General features: G+C 47.2%; 1 protein-coding gene across 10 annotated transcripts in view; it reads right to left on the bottom strand.

The window, feature by feature from the left end:
- The window catches only part of LOC118390389 (signal-induced proliferation-associated 1-like protein 1), a 45,864-nt gene that overhangs the window by 8,812 nt on the left and 20,018 nt on the right, over window positions 1-17,034 (bottom strand). For 7 of the 10 annotated variants that reach the window (XM_035780885.2, XM_035780893.2, XM_035780895.2 and 4 more), the window contains exons 2-14: window positions 14,866-16,286; window positions 14,625-14,749; window positions 14,272-14,460; window positions 13,800-13,974; window positions 11,937-12,040; window positions 11,102-11,259; window positions 9,328-9,937; window positions 7,336-7,610; window positions 5,130-5,513; window positions 2,774-2,900; window positions 2,390-2,522; window positions 1,114-1,212; window positions 834-906 (exon numbers count right to left, since the gene is read on the bottom strand). In XM_035780885.2, the coding sequence (XP_035636778.1) occupies window positions 834-906; window positions 1,114-1,212; window positions 2,390-2,522; window positions 2,774-2,900; window positions 5,130-5,513; window positions 7,336-7,610; window positions 9,328-9,937; window positions 11,102-11,259; window positions 11,937-12,040; window positions 13,800-13,974; window positions 14,272-14,460; window positions 14,625-14,749; window positions 14,866-16,006 (3,593 nt within the window). In that variant the 5' untranslated portion in view covers window positions 16,007-16,286. Of the gene's footprint in view, window positions 1-833; window positions 907-1,113; window positions 1,213-2,389; window positions 2,523-2,773; window positions 2,901-5,129; window positions 5,514-7,335; window positions 7,611-9,327; window positions 9,938-11,101; window positions 11,260-11,936; window positions 12,041-13,799; window positions 13,975-14,271; window positions 14,461-14,624; window positions 14,750-14,865; window positions 16,385-17,034 lie in introns of all 10 variants that reach the window. The other 3 variants (XM_035780887.2, XM_035780889.2, XM_035780891.2) reach the window with 2 other exon arrangements.

Here is a 17,034-nt window from a genome sequence, read left to right as displayed (position 1 = left end):
ACACACACACACACACACACACACACACACACACTTTAAACCCCACATGCCCCTGTGAGTCCCCTCTTTTAAAGTCACTGAGATCTCTTCTTCTAGCCATGGTAGCCAAAATAATGGGCAACTGTTAATTTGTATACATGACCCTAAGCATGATGGGATGTTCATTGCTTAATTAACTCAATAACCACCCCTGTGTGGAAGCACCTTTGTATCCTTTGTATCCCTCATTTACTCAAGCGTTTCCATTATTTAGATTTAGTCAGTTTCCTGTAGTTCGGTAGTGTCTGTATGTGTTACCAGTAGGGATCCTTTCTTTTGGTTTGGTGTGTGTATGAGAAGACCGTGAGTAAATACATGTATGTATGTGAGCAAGAGAGACATGGGGTCAGAATGGGAGAGACAATAAGGAGGGAATGGGCTGCCAGGGAAACGCCACCACACGGAAACAAGGAGGGAGGCTGATGCACTGACTAAATCAGAAAGACAATACATGACAGAACAGAGAACGAGTGTTAGTCAGTTCTTCAAGAAAGAGAAAAAAAGCGTGAGAGACGATGAAGAGCGAGATAAGGACAGGCAACATGCCAATGAGCCAGTATCATGATGAGCAACAGAGGCTGAACTATGAGAACTGTTCAACAGTCCATCTCTGAATCAGAAACTCCCACAGACATAGATCCACACAATGAGTCAGACACCATTTGGAGTTCACATACAGAGAGAAATATGCAGAGGTCTACAGTGTGTGTGTGTGTGTGTGTGTGTGTGTGTGTGTGTGTGTGTGTGTGTGTGTGTGTGTGTGTGTGTGTGTATAGCTGGAGACTCAAACCCACCTGTCCTTCATGTCCTTTAGCTTGCCATCTGTCAGGGAGTCTGCTCCTTGGGTCCCATCTCCTGCTTTACGATCTGAAACATGACACATCACTCAACCGTGTTAGTCACCGAGCTCAACCACACAGTCATATAGACTGAATAGAAAATGTACCATGTTTCATTTTCAACACTGCCACGATTGACATTTCCATTGATAATGTGTAAAATATAACATATGTAGATGTATTTAGTAAAATAAAATAAATCAGCTGTTGTAATCCCCCGCAGATGTTTTCTTACCTTCCTGTGACAAGGCCTCCAGGATGCCGCGACAGGCGGAGGCTAGATCAGCTATAGACTGCCACTCCTCCTCTGAGGAATCTGTGTTCTCGGACAGGACTGAGAGAGAAAACAGGGTTTCAATGTGCTTTCATCACAAAAGCATATCTCTGAGGGGAGTAGCAGACCATGAATGTATGTAGGACAATACAGTTTGACAACACAATAGAATTGTGGGATTTATGAGCAGGCAAATTCTCTGGTTTAACAATGACAAAGAGCCACCACCAGGGGGTGGTATCATGATGCTTTGCCGCCTCGGTGGCACTGGCCGACTAGCTGCAGCGCAAGAGGGAGAAGTGGGTTCTTTCCATCTCTGTGTGTGACTGACTTCTGGAGTGTGGGGAGGGAAACGGAGATAATCTCCTCCGAAAAAAAAACAAAGTATTTGCTGAGAGGATGAGTGTGTGTGCTCTTATAGAAATATGAGTTGCATAGCCTCACGGCAGAGAGAGAGAGAGAGAGCAGATGGTCCAAAAGGGATCCCTGATTTGAAGCAACCTAAAGCCCACCCCTCCCACCCTCCATCTGTCCCTCCTTTAGACTGGAGCTCGTAGGGGGTGGTAGAGGGGCGGGGGGCATATTGGGTTAGGGGATAGGGGGCAGCCAAGATGAAAGAAGAGGGACAAAGGGGATGGAAGGCAGGGCTAAATGAGGATAATGAGAAGAGGGGTTTAGGGGAGAAAGGGTCCGGAGGCTAAAAACGGATTTGAGGCTCAATTAAAGCGGAGAGCATTTTTGAACAGTTGTAATTGTTCAATTTCAGCACCATTCCGCCTGGCCTTATCAGCTGGCACAGGGTCTGCGCAGAGGACTTTTGTTTCAGACAGCTGCCTGTCCGTCCGATCAGCCTCCTAGCCATGCCTTCACACTCCTCCTCTTATCATAGCGACTCATCTCTCACTCTTTACAGCTTCTCTCTTTTGTTTGACTGCTCTCCCTCTCAAGCTGTTGGTTGCTGTGGCAGAGGAACAACGGTGTGTTCCTTGTCGATTATGAGCGTTATCAAGATCATTGAGGAGATCCCTCTTCGCTACCGCCCATGCATGCTGTTTTATACAGGAGAAATACATAGGAAGTGGGATTCATAACACATCACCAACCTCATCTCGACAAAGGAAGTCTAGCTAGAAGTTGACATTTGAGGATATGTTGATGGTTTAGAGGTGTGCGAGGACATTTGAGAGGAATGGGATGGTTACGGAGGACAGAGTGAGCGGTGTGGTGGAACACCCACTCTTGGTGATGGAGTTGTGTAGGCTCAAAGCTCGGGAGTTCCTCTCTGTTCTGTCCAGACACGACAACCGGGCGGAGGACAGGGAAGGGTCCCTCGCTAACGTCCTCTCCTCACCCAACTCAGCCCCTACAAACTAGAGAGAGAGAGAGAGAGAGAGAGAGACAGAGAGACAGAGAGAGAGACAGAGAGACAGAGAGAGACAGAGAGACAGAGAGAGAGACAGAGACAGAGACAGAGACAGAGACAGAGACAGAGAGAGAGAGAGAGAGAGAGAGAGAGAGAGAGAGAGAGAGAGAGAGAGAGAGAGAGAGAGAGAGAGGGTTATCGAATAGGGAACCTTCAACAGATCACTCACCAGGTGTTTGTCCGTGTGTGTCTCTGTACCTGCTCCTCGTCCAGGGGCACCTTGGGTTTAACAGCCAGGATGAGGTCAGGCGTGGCGTCTCTCAGCTCCCCTGGGTTCTCATAGATGTGACGTTCCATCTTTACACCCACGTTGTCATACACATGCCTGTCACAGAGAGACACGGGGAGATTGAGACATACATTATAAATCCGCTGTTTATATTAATGACTTTCCAATCCAATCTGGAGGGCAAACTGGTTAACCTAGTAATCTTCAGGATAGCTCAAATTTGGGCTAAGATTTGAGTTTAGCAGTCTGCTTCTGCTTATTGTGAAACCATAAATACACAAGCACAAAGTAATGCCTCGTAAAACCATTATGTCTTAACGCAGGATGACTAGGATGCAGGGCTTGACATTAACCTTTTTTTCCCATTTATCCTTGCGACAAGCAGAACAGTCATTTGCCCCCCCCACCCCTAAAAAAAGGTCTGTAACACCATTTTTACATAATTGTATGATGCAAGGAACCCCTTTACAAAATTAAATGCATTCCTATCTTTTTTTACGATAGAGAATCAGACAAAAATATAGGCTACCGTCTTTGCATATTCAAGCCTGTCTCAAAATACAACACAGCCTTTTTAAGGCTCTCGTGGAGGATGGTTGACCACCCTTGGTCGCCTATAAAATATTGAAACATTACAATTACAACCAAATACTTTTTATGTCTTTATAAAATAAATTCTCTCCACGGCTCTATACATTTATGTCGTCCCATTGTCCCTGAGACGATAAAAAATATGTTGAAAGTTAAAAACTCTGGGACAGTTCTGGGGCGAGAGATCCCAAATACAGCCCAAAAAATTATACAGCCAAAAAATGTTTGTATAAATATTTATAAAACATTTAAAAAAGCAATGAGGCTGATGCAACAGACCAGACCATTAAGCTTAACATTTCGATAAAGTTTCCATATTATAAAGCTCAACAATGCACACGTGGCGGTAGGCTACATGCGAATGTTTCAAAATGTAAAAACACCTTTCTCAAAAGCGCACCACAAAGCGCACCACAAAGCACACCACAAAGCACAGCACATGTGGTTCTATGTGACAGAGATGAAAATATCTGTTAGAAAGTAAGAGGGGAGATCTAAAGATGCTTCAACTAGCATGAGTTACCAATATGACTAGGATAATACCTTTGGCTGCCTGAATAAAATCAGGTGGATTTGAAAACCAATAGAACATGAGAGAAATGCTGTTTTCAATGTCATATTAAGTCTTTATAAAATAATTCTCTCAACATTTCTATGGTCCTATTTTGGCTAGGCTACTTTGAAATAAGGTAATACATGCATCATAAAATGACAGGAAACGTCCAGGTTTTAAACAATTACATTTATTTTTTAAATAGTTTCAAAATGCTGACCCCTCCGACTCTCTGGAGCGGTTTGCCGTGCCTCGAGTACAGAATCAAGCCCATAAAGGTTCATGTTAATTTTACTTCATTATATTTGTCAAACATGACTTGCGTTTAGCCTATATTTATTGAATTAAAAGGCTCATTAAAGTTTGGCTACATTTTCTAAGGCCTCCCTCATGTCATTATCGGTTTGGACATGAGGCTGTAGCCAATATGCATTTCACCTACACTTTGACCTGTAGGCTTTGTTATTTATGTACATGAAAAATAAATATTTTTGAATATTATTGGCCTCTGATCGGAGAAATTGTTTGATATTGTGATTTTTATGTGTTTTTTTTACTAGTCCATTGGGACAACTTATATCTACACTGAGTGTATAAAACATTAGGAACACCTTCCTAATATTTAATTGCATGCCCTTTTGCTCTCAGAACAGCCTCAAATTATCGGGGAATGGACTACAAGGTGTAGAAAGCGTTCCACAGGGATGCTGCTGTTGACTCCAATGCTTCCCACAGTTGTCAAGTAGGCTGTGTTGCAGTGTTGCAGTTCTTGACACACTCAAACCAGTGCGCATGGCCCCTACTACCATACCCCGTTCAAAGGCACTTAAATCTTTTGTCTCGCCCATTCACCCTCTGAATGGCACACATACACAATCCATGTCTCAATTGTCTCAAGGCTTAAAAATCTTTCTTTAACCCGTCTCCTCCCCTTCATCTACACTGATTGAAGTGGATTTAACAGTTGACATCAATAAGGGATCATTGCCTTCACCTGGATTCACCTGGTTAGTCTATGTCATGGAAAGATTGGTGTACCTAATGTTTTGCACACTCAGTCCAACAAAAAATGTTATGAGAGGACACGCGTTAATGTCAAGCCCCCGGATGTCAGAAAATCCTCTGAGTAAAGCAGCGATAACCTGAGGTGTATGATGAGACTGAGGGTGGAGGTCACGTACCCGCCACATATGTCCCGGGAGTACTCTAAGGAGTAGCTGCGTGTTAGCTGGGAGTGGCTGATCGCCTCCATGGTCTGGTTGGGGGGGTGGTCATGCAGGGAGGTGGCCCGTAAAATAGGCAGGCTGGGTGTGGAGAAAAGGGAGCCCTGGTCCCCCTGGTCCTCCTCACCCTGTCCCATCTCTGACGGCCTGTCCTCAGCCTCTCCTCCCTCAGCTGGTCCCTCCATCGTCTCCGCCTCCTTTCCCTCTCCCTGTTCACGCTCCTCTTCCTCCATCTCCTCCTCCTCCTCCCTCTCGTCCAGTACCCAGGCCTCTCCAGACTGGCCCTCCCCAGGCTTACGCTCTGCATCCTGGATGGCTTTCTGGTACAACTCTGAGAAACTCCTGGAGCCATCAGAGACAGAATACACACCGACAACATGTTATTACTGAGGAAATATTCATACTTCCCTTTTTAAGCATTCAGTTTGTTCAGGAATGATACAATCCAGTAAGCAAAATTACATTGAAAAGACGTCTTCGCCAGACGTTGAAGTTAGGTTCATTTTAGGTGCTGAATGAATGAAAGGTGAAAATACAACTTTTCCCAGACGTTGAAATCAGGTTCATTTTCTGTTTGGAATGAACGTAGAAACCGCGTGATTTACAGACGTTGAAAATATGTATGGCCAAATTTCAACTGCACATACATTCTAAAGGAAGTAAGCGTTATATCACAAGAATATCACTCTTTTTTTCTTTCTGTCACACGCACTAATGTTAGCTTTTTCAGAAACTTTAAATCTGGCAAAGATGATGTTCAAGGTAGTCCAACCTACTGTATTATAATAAACCAACAGACCACTTCAACTACAATATCATTCTCAGTAACGGATACAGAAATGTTGTTCTTTTTCTTGTTATGACTGCGATATGTTGTCGTTTTATATACCTTAGTCGAATGCACTGACTGTAAGTCACTCTGGACGAGAGCGTCTGCTGAATGACAGTGGTTCTGTAATGTCGTGTGTGTAGGTGGCAGGGAAGTCAGGCGCAGGAGAATCGAACTTGGTATAAATGGAGTCGTTTAATAGACTTGACAAAACTCCATAATCAAAATACAAGATCAAATAAAAGTGGGTACAAGAAAAGTCACTCTGGATAAGAGCGTCTGCTGAATGACAGTGGTTCCCACAGTTTGGGAAGTACTGCTGTAGAGCACAGTAGAGTAGAGTACGGCACGGTATGGTACAGGACAGTAGAGTTTAACTCAGTAGAGTAGAGCAGAGTGAAGTTTAATGCAGTAAGGTACAGTTAAGTAAAGTACAGTTTAGTTCAGTAGAGTACATAAGAGTAAAATAGGGTACAATGCAGTACATTATACTGAACTATACTCTTCTGTGCCATACTGTAGTCTGTGGTTGTTGAAATCAATGACGGTCCGGCTCACACCAAAAAAAAAGTTTTAAAAAATGTACAAACACGTCTGGTCCGTGCTTTAGTATTCTAGAGCAGTACCTCTGAGCCAGACGGATGAGGAGGATAAAACAAGAAATACTTCTGAAGAAACATGGAATCTCTTTGAAATCAAAGAAGTGTCATTCCCTATCACAGGATGTGACAACATTGTAACAGCCGCCACACTTTTTTTGGGGCTGATGTTAAACATGACTGTCAAAGCAGCATCCGCTATCTCTCTAGATATTTCCACTAGTCAGTTTGACAGGTATGTGGTAAGCAAAGTTGTGAAGCTAATATCCTGTTAAGTGTTCCCTTTCCTCTATCTGAGCAGTTCCTCCTTCACCAGGCTGCAGTAACACTGGAACACTGGCGATCTGGCTGACATTAAAAGGATGTAGAGGGTTCTGCTAACAGCCACTACCTGGGCCACTATCATTAGAGGCCATTAGAGCCATTGATTGGTGGTTAGCCAGTTGGTGGGACACTGACGACAGCACGCCATAAACAACAGAGTGAGCTGTGACCCTGGCATGGTGCCTCCCTGGCCTCCTCAATGAATCTGTTCCCCTCAGCCCTCCCTCCTCCTACTCCTTTAACCCCTCATCCACTCATCAACATTACTCTTCACCTACCACACTACTAAAACACTTTACAACCCTGACCCCCGTCCCTCTCTCCATATCTGCCTCTACCCTAATCCTTGCCATGTTACCCTCCCCTCCCCACTCTCCTCTATCCACATCCATCTCTCACTCCCCGCTCTGACCTGCGGGGCTTGCCGTTCTCGTCTGGAGGGATGACGGTGATGTGGATCTTGTGGGCAGTGCGGAGCAGTCTGGCCCTCTCCTCCGGCCCCAGGTGCACCAGGGCGTGACCACACAGTCGCACCACCCGCGCCCCCAGCTGCAGACCCCCACTCTCCGCATAGCCAAATCGCTGCAGGTCTGTCACAAAGCCCTCCTCGCTCATCAGGAAGCCTGGCTGGCCCACCCCGTCACGCAGCGGGGTCACCTCCCGCGCCTCACAGCCCCGCGTCACCAGCTGAGGACAACAACAGGACCCAGTGAGTTGAATACAGTTACAGTGGGGCAAAAAAGTATTTAGTCAGCCACCAATTGTGCAAGTTCTCCCACTTAAAAAGATGAGAGAGGCCTGTAATTTTCATCATAGGTACACTTCAACTATGACAGACAAAATGAGAAAAAAAATCCAGAAAATCACATTGTAGGATTTTTAATGAATTTATTTGCAAATTATGGTGGAAAATAAGTATTTGGTCAATAACAAAAGTTTCTCAATACTTTGTTATATACCCTTTGTTGGCAATGACAGAGGTCAAACGTTTTCTGCAAGTCTTCACAAGGTTTTCACACACTGTTGCTGGTATTTTGGCCCATTCCTCCATGCAGATCTCTTCTAGAGCAGTGATGTTTTGGGGCTGTTGCTGGGCAACACGGACTTTAAACTCCCTCCAAAGATTTTCTATGGGGTTGAGATCTGGAGACTGGCTAGGCCACTCCAGGACCTTGAAATGCTTCTTACGAAGCCACTCCTTCGTTGCCCGGGCGGTGTGTTTGGGATCATTGTCATGCTGAAAGACCCAGCCACGTTTCATCTTCAATGCCCTTGCTGATGGAAGGAGGTTTTCACTCAAAATCTCACGATACATGGTCCCATTCATTCTTTCCTTTACACGGACCAGTCGTCCTGGTCCCTTTGCAGAAAAACAGCCCCAAAGCATGATGTTTCCACCCCCATGCTTCACAGTAGGTATGGTGTTCTTTGGATGCAACTCAGCATTCTTTGTCCTCCAGACACGACGAGTTGAGTTTTTACCAAAAAGTTATATTTTGGTTTCATCTGACCATATGACATTCTCCCAATCTTCTTCTGGATCATCCAAATGCTCTCTAGCAAACTTCAGACAGGCCTGGACATGTACTGGCTTAAGCAGGGGGACACGTCTGGCACTGCGGGATTTGAGTCCCTGGCGGCGTAGTGTATTACTGATGGTAGGCTTTGTTACTTTGGTCCCAGCTCTCTGCAGGTCATTCACTAGGTCCCCCCGTGTGGTTCTGGGATTTTTTTCTCACCGTTCTTGTGATCATTTTGACCCCACGGAGTGAGATCTTTTGTGGAGCCCCAGATCGAGGGAGATTATCAGTGGTCTTGTATGTCTTCCATTTCCTAATAATTGCTCCCACAGTTGATTTCTTCAAACCAAGCTGCTTACCTATTGCAGATTCAGTCTTCCCAGCCTGGTGCAGGTCTACAATTTTGTTTCTGGTGTCCTTTGACAGCTCTTTGGTCTTGGCCATAGTGGAGTTTGGAGTGTGACTGTTTGTGGTTGTGGACAGGTGTCTTTTATACTGATAACAAGTTCAAACAGGTGCCATTAATACAGGTAACGAGTGGAGGACAGAGGAGCCTCTTAAAGAAGAAGTTACAGGTCTGTGAGAGCCAGAAATCTTGCTTTTTTGTAGGTGACCAAATACTTATTTTCCACCATAATTTGCAAATAAATTCATAAAAAATCCTACAATGTGATTTTTCTGGATTTTTTTCTCATTTTGTCTGTCATAGTTGAAGTGTACCTATGATGAAAATTACAGTCCTCTCTTATCTTTTTAAGTGGGAGAACTTGCATAATTGGTGGCTGACTAAATACTTTTTTGCCCCACTGTATGTAACATCGGAACAGAAACCATGATGCGATAACACAATATGAGCAGTGGTGTTTGAAAGCCTTTCCACTCACCTCTAGTCTCTGCACCATCTCCCGTATCTCCTCTGCCTGGCTGTCCATCACACTGATTGACACTGCCTCCCCCCTCTCATAGAAGATATCCAGGCAAGGCCCACCTATGGCCCTGCTGTCTGTCACCGCCTTCCAGCCAATCACGTCACGGCAGCAGCAGTTGAACACCACCCTCCGTGTGTATCTCTCGATCAGCACCACTGATTCAGCTGAGACCCCCAGTAGACAGGGAAGCTTTTGTCCTCCTGTCTCCTCCTCATTCCCACTGGTGGCCCTGACAGCCCAGACTAGCGCCCCAGCACTGTGCAGCTCTGCCCCCTTGGCCCCCTTCAGTTTGTCTTTGCGCTTGCCCCCCAGGGACAGCAGGGGGAACTTGGTGGAAGAGTCGATTGGCGTGGTGGTCACGTAGTTCTCTGCCAGGTCTTTCAGGTACTCCTGCCGTGTACGCGTGGCCATGGAGCGGAACTTCTCCGCCTTCTCGGCAGCGTTCTCAGCGTTCACCGCCTTGGCCAGCAGGAAGTCTCTGAAGGCAGGGGAACGGGGGAATCGAGCACCCTTAGGGAACAGAGGCCCGAATAACGGGATGTCTTTGGAGCGTGTTACCGCCACCCTGGGGGCGAGAGAGATTGTCAGGGTAAAAAAAATCAGAAATCCAACCCCATAATCAGAGTCTTACAGCACACTTCTAGTTTTGATACCCTTGTAAATACAATGTGACAACAGTAAACATGTTGTTACACCTGTCATTTCTGATTGATAATGCTGAAAGCAGATAAACATACAGAGACAGTTGTGGAGCAGCCAGGGACAGCGGTGCAGCTCGAGACATACAGAGACAGTTGTGGAGCAGCCAGGGACAGCGGTGCAGCTCGAGACATACAGAGACAGTTATGGAGCAGCCAGGGACAGCGGTGCAGCTCGAGACAAACAGAGACAGTTGTGGAGCAGCCAGGGACAGCGGTGCAGCTCGAGACAAACAGAGACAGTTGTGGAGCAGCCAGGGACAGCGGTGCAGCTCGAGACAAACAGAGACAGTTGTGGAGCAGCCAGGGACAGCGGTGCAGCTCGAGACAAACAGAGACAGTTATGGAGCAGCCAGGGACAGCAGTACAGCTCGAGACAAACAGAGACAGTTATGGAGCAGCCAGGGACAGCAGTACAGCTCGAGACAAACAGAGACAGTTGTGGAGCAGCCAGGGACAGCGGTGCAGCTCGAGACAAACAGAGACAGTTGTGGAGCAGCCAGGGACAGCGGTGCAGCTCGAGACAAACAGAGACAGTTGTGGAGCAGCCAGGGACAGCGGTGCAGCTCGAGACAAACAGAGACAGTTGTGGAGCAGCCAGGGACAGCGGTGCAGCTCGAGACAAACAGAGACAGTTGTGGAGCAGCCAGGGACAGCGGTGCAGCTCGAGACAAACAGAGACAGTTGTGGAGCAGCCAGGGACAGTGGTGCAGCTCGAGACAAACAGAGACAGTTGTGGAGCAGCCAGGAACAGCAGTACAGCTCGAGACAAACAGAGACAGTTGTGGAGCAGCCAGGGACAGCGGTGCAGCTCGAGACAAACAGAGACAGTTGTGGAGCAGCCAGGGACAGCGGTGCAGCTCGAGACAAACAGAGACAGTTGTGGAGCAGCCAGGGACAGCGGTGCAGCTCGAGACAAACAGAGACAGTTGTGGAGCAGCCAGGGACAGCGGTGCAGCTCGAGACAAACAGAGACAGTTATGGAGCAGCCAGGGACAGTGGTACAGCAGGAGAGAAGGCTCTCATCTCACCTGTAGTAGGTGTGGTCAGAGCAGGACTTTTCCACCTGGATGATGATGAAGACATGTTGGAAATGGGAGCGAATGGCCTTAGGAGTGAAGGGCAAAGCCCCTGGCTCCTGGAACACTATGGTCACTATGTCATTCCCAATGTGCCTCTTCCTCAGCAACTACAGTACCAGAGAGAGAGAGAGAGAGAGAGGAGGGGAGGGGGGTTAGAGGTAGTCAAGAGAGCTGTTAATACATTTTGGTTATTTGATCAACTAATGATCATGTGCAGTTAGCTATTCGGTGTAACTTATTTGTATGGTGTCGTGTTTCCAAATCACTCCAACCGAAGAGCTGGCAGATGTGAGCGGCTCTCCAGCCTGACTGCCAGCCAAACAGACAGTGGCAGTAGCTCAGTATCTATAGTGTATGGGCAGACACAGCATGCTTTTAGAGTGGGAGTTGGACATAGAGACGCAGAGGAACAAGTCATTTGCCTGCCATGCTTGTTGTGCGACATTCCTCAAGCGGGGACGCCTTCATTTGAATATGGGGAAATGTGTAGGTTTTAAAACCAAATAATAATGTTACCATAAACACAGAATCAAGAAGATTATTTTTCATACATTTTTTGCGAGGAATGCTGCTTATTCTCTTCAATATTTGCCCCAAAAAATACCTAACTATGCTTGTGTAAAAGGTCAGAATCTCCGTTTCCAATCGTTTTCGATTAAGAAGGACTTTCTAAACAACCACGTTATCACATTATCACTATCACGGCTTCAAGTTGTCTGACTGGGTTTCCTTAGCGTCCTGTAAAGCAGTGTGTAGTGTGTATGTGTTGTGTGTTGTTTGTTACCTGTTGTGTGTTGTTGGCCGTGTAGGGCAGCATGGTGGACACGTGGAACATGACCTCATAGTCCTGGTAGCGCGTGTAGAGGGACTGGATCCCCGTGGAGTCCGCTGTGTGCACACACACACACACACACGCACAGAAAGGTTTAAACACGTCGCTATCAGCCTCGTAGCTAACAGAGTGAGAGACAGTCTACAGATAGTGTAAACACAGACTAAAAAAAAACATCAGTCTGACTTTAGGTGCTTAGATTACACAGTGATAGACAGTATTAAGATAGAGGACACACACAGTGACTATACAGCTTCTCCCAATACTGCTACAATTACACCGTGTTAGATAGTGTTAATCTTATGGGTTTACTAACCCCTGATGCCCTGTGATTCAATATATACAGTGAACAAACAATGTAACGCAACACGCAACAATTTCAACGAATTTACTGAGTTACAGTTCATATAGGGAAATCAGTCAATTGAAATAAATTAATTAGGAACTAATCTATGGATTTCACGACTCGGAATACAGATATGCAACTGTTGGTCACAGATACCTTAAAAAAAAGGTAGGGACCTGAATCAGAAAAAGAGTCCGTATCTGGTGTGTCCACTATTTGCATGACATATCTCCTTTGCATAGAGTTGATCAGGTTGTTGATTGTGGCCTGTGGAATGTTGTCCCACTCCTCTTCAATGGCTGAGCGATGTTGCTGGATATCGGTGGGAACTGGAACACACTGTCGTACACGTTGATCCAGAGCATTCCAAACGTGATCAATGGGTGACATGCCTGGTGAGTATTCAGGTCATGGAAGAACTGAGACCTTTTCAGCTTCCAGGAATTGTGTACAGATCCTTGCGACATGGAGCCGTGCGGATGAATGGCATGACAATGAGCCTGTGCATTCAAATTACTATCGATGAAATGCAATTGTGGTTGTTGTCATTATCTTATGCCTGCCCATACCGTAACCCCACCGCCACCATGGGGCACTCAGCAAACCGTTCACCCACACAACATCATACTCGCTACCCTGTCTGCCACCTGCTCGGAACAGTTTGAACCAGGATTCATATGTAAATAGCACACTTCTCCAGCGTGCCAGTGGCCATCGAAGGTGAGCATTTGCTCACTGAAGTCGGTTAAGAAGCCAAACTGCAGCCAGGTCAAGACCCTGGGGAGGACGACAAGCACGCAGATGAGCTTCCCTGAGACAGTTTCTGGTAGTTTGTGCAGAAATTCTTTGCTTGTGCAAACCCACAGTTTTATCGGCTGTCCAGGTGGCTGGTCTCAGACCATCCCGCAGGTGAAAAAGCCAGATGTGGAAGTCCTGGGCTGGCGTGGTTACATGTGGTCTGCGGGTGAGGATTTGGACATACTGCCAAATTCTCTAAAACAACGTTGAAGGCGGCTTATGGTAGAGAAATTAACATTACATTCTCTGGCAACAACCCTGGTGGACATTCCTACAGTCAGCATGCCAAATGCACACTCCCTCAAAACTTGAGACATCTGTGGCATTGTGTTGTGTGACAAAAATGTACATTTTAGAGTTGTGTTATATTGTCCCCAGCACAAGGTGCACCTGGGTAATGATCATGCTGTTTAATCAGCTTCTTGATATGCCACACCATCAGGTGCATGGATTATCTTGGCAAAGGAGAAATGCTCACTAACAGGGATGTAAACAAATTTGTATACAACATTTGAGAGAAAAGCTTTTTGTGAGCATGAACAATTTGGGGGTTATTTTATTTCAGCTCATGAAACATGGGACCAACACTTTACATTTAGCGTTTATATTTTTGTTCAGTATATATCCTGCCTGTAGATAACGTGTAGATAGTATGTATGTGTAGGGCTCACTCTTGGTGTCCAGCTGAGCGCGGTACTTCTCCCAGCCTTTAAGCTTCACTCGCTCCCCCAGCAGGTCCAGGAACTCCTCGAAAGCCGGCCCAGAGCTCTCGTTGTTGTACATGTCCTCCTCAGAGCTCTGGCCTGCACGGCAGTACATCACCCCCACCTTCCTCTGGAAGTTCAGCTGGGTGGGGGGAGGAGAGAGAGAGAGAGAGAGAGAGAGAGAGAGAGATTTTCATCAACTATTGTGTTTTTGCTAATAACCATGGCAGCCCAAAACTTTTAGAATAGATGTACTGTATCTCTTTGAATGCCTGTTCAAGTGATAGTTTCAGAATGGACAGATCAGTCACATTTCTCTGTAGACTGCTCCATAGGAGGTTTACATGAACCATGTAAAAGAGTATCCTGATGGATCTGATATCTTATTGGCCATGAGCAGGACACTGAGTGGGGTCAACCCAGGGTGGGTCCTACTCACCCCCTGTTCGTCCAACTTGAGCAGGGTATCTCGGACCTTGGGCGAGGTGGAGGCCAGACGCAAGCAGTGGAGGTTGAGCTCAGGGATGATGAACTCCAGGAGCCTCTTGGGAGACAGGCCGCGCGGGGTGGTGTGGCGGGCCGCTGACGGCACGGACTCCTCCAGGATGGAGCCTCGCAGAGTCTTCAGCTGGGAGGCAGGGACAGTCCCGAGGGGTGTGAGTAGATGGACAAATGTGTGCAACAATAGTAAGTATGGGTATGTGTGAATGGCGGTATGTATTCAGAAAAGGATCTAGAAGTCTGTCAATACTGTATACTCATATTGACCTTGAGTGTGTATTGTAGACTGACCTCAGTGGTTCTGAAGATGATTCTGTAGTTATACTGAGCTCCACTGGACCCCTCCTTCTCCTCTCTACGGAAGCTGATGGCCACTGGACCCAGGCGGTCATCTATACCAAAGAAGTTTTGATGATCTGAGGAATGGAAAGAAATATCCCTGTAACACTGTTGTTGACGAACACAAACAATCTCAATCTTTTAATGAGGTAAAGCAAACATGATCTTTCACACACAACGACGCAGCACTCACCTTTCATGTAGAAGTATTTGCGGTAGTAGTGGGCTCCCAGGTCTGCGTGTTCTATGAAGTAGTTGCTCTTGCCCTGCTGTTGGACGTGGCTCTCTCTGGGTTCCTCCAGTACTGACACTGCATCGTTGGGGTTCCTCAGGCTCAGCCACAGGCACCCTCTTCCCTGTGTATTCCCCAGGCCCGCCCGCTCCTCACCCCCCATCTCGTTACGGAAGTGAGGGCAGCTGAGCAGCAGCTCGTTGTCGTTCCCATCTCCCTCGTCCAGCAGACACTGGTCAGGGTCCTCCACAGCCCCCCCACCACTACCCCCACCCTGCGAGGGGGAGGAGGGTGTGGCCTGGGTGAGGGGGCGCATCGTTGAGGCGGCCGACGCCCCTGAGGTGATGTTCTTTTTGCGGCCGATGCTGTCCCGATTGCTGGCTGCTTCCAAGAGGTCAAACAGAATGCTCTGAACATCATAGTGGGCAAAGTTCCTGACCCAGGCTCCGCCTCCCAGGTTGTCATAAGGACCTGGTTGGGGGATCTGTGGGGGTGAAGGCTTGGCCTTCTTGCTCAGCCCCTCAGGCTTGGGGGGCTTGGCTGGTTTTGGAGTTTCTCCTGTGGGGGCGGAAAGAGCCCTGAAGAAGCCGTCTGGTTCTGGGGGTGTTGCATGCAGACCCAGCAGAAGGAAGGGGTCTTTGAAGCGGAGGGCGTTGGGGCTCAGAGCTCCCTGGTCGTCTGCACTGAGCTCCTGTGTTCCTGACAGACCTGTCTGTCTCTCCAGTGAGGAGAGGCTGCCATACTCCCTGTGCAGCACCACCCCTGAGTCCCCCTGAGCCCCGGCACCTGCCTTCTCCCCCACCGCCCGTGTGGCCTTCCCTCCCACCTTACCAGAAGAGTCCAGGTCTCCCAGAGTCACGTCACTGTTGCTTCTCTGCATGATGTGTCCTCGGCCCACGGACCTCAGATTCAGACTCACACGGTTCGGGTTAGTAAGGCTCTCCCCATCTGCTCCCTCCCCGTCCCTCCTCGGGGGCCACTCCCCTGCCAGCACCCGCGCCCGTACCCCACCGTCCCGCTTAGAGTCAAAGTTGACCGTTGCCAGAGGGGGTCGCGGCCTTTGCCGGCAGAACTTGCGGAGGAAGAGGTCGTCAGACTGCATGGTGCCTCAGACTCTGACTCCAATCCTCCAACTGTCTCTCCTCACTTTCCCAAACCGGATGAGTAAAGGTACTACACGTGTTCCTCATCCACATTCAATAACACAATGCAGAGGACTATTAGATGACAGTTATGTCCACACAGTCAGATACAATTATATGTTTTGAGTCTGGAAAGCGTACACCCATTCCAAGTTATTTTAGGACGTTCTCCAGCTCTGCAGATGACTACGATTCTGGTGTGCCCCAGTTTTGGTTTGGTCCAGTTTTGGTTTGGTCCTGCTGGTAAAAATGTACAGAGGAGAGGAGAGTTAACCATCAGAAGAGCCCAGCTCTTTATACCCTGTCATCCATTCTCTTTGGTCTCTTCCACTGGTCACCTGTGCACAGAGACAAAGCTACGGTCATTGACCACAGACACCCGTCTCCCACCCATACTGCTATTATCCTTCCTGACGCCTCAGATGTCATTCAGTCACTGAGGTTTTGTTCAATGGTTGCAAATCAAACTATGCGCCAGTGTTTTTTAAGCCACTTTGTCAAAACATTATCCTGAAATTCGAATGCATTTCTTTTCAACAATGACGCTTAGAAATCGAAATAGGCAAAAACAAGCAGCTCTGACGTGTGTTGTTTTGTTCTGTATTGTTTAACCTCTCAATACTTGCATTATGATTTTTTTTCCTTTGCAAAAATAGCTGCCAAGTAGTCGTATGTGGCCCACCACATCCCCTCTATGGACAGGCACAATAGAACACTGCAGGAAGGGGGAGGTGGCCTTCCTGTCCTCAAACAAGTTAAGAATAAAATGGTAATAAACATAACAATGCTGGCCAGCCTGCCAACAGAATAAGACTCCCTCTATCTATCTCATACAGTGTCTATTTTGAATACAGTAGCCTGCTGTGTGTCTAAGACAATATTCCCCTCTGAGACATTACAATTCATCCTCTCCTATCATATACAATCCCCAGAGAAAGCAGAAACATTAAACGCCACCGGACTTCTAAATCCACACAACCCCACACAT

The sequence above is a fragment of the Oncorhynchus keta genome, chromosome 11 (genome assembly GCF_023373465.1).
Source record: "Oncorhynchus keta strain PuntledgeMale-10-30-2019 chromosome 11, Oket_V2, whole genome shotgun sequence".
Taxonomy (NCBI): domain Eukaryota; kingdom Metazoa; phylum Chordata; class Actinopteri; order Salmoniformes; family Salmonidae; genus Oncorhynchus; species Oncorhynchus keta.
This window is presented reverse-complemented; position numbering and strand designations above follow the sequence as displayed.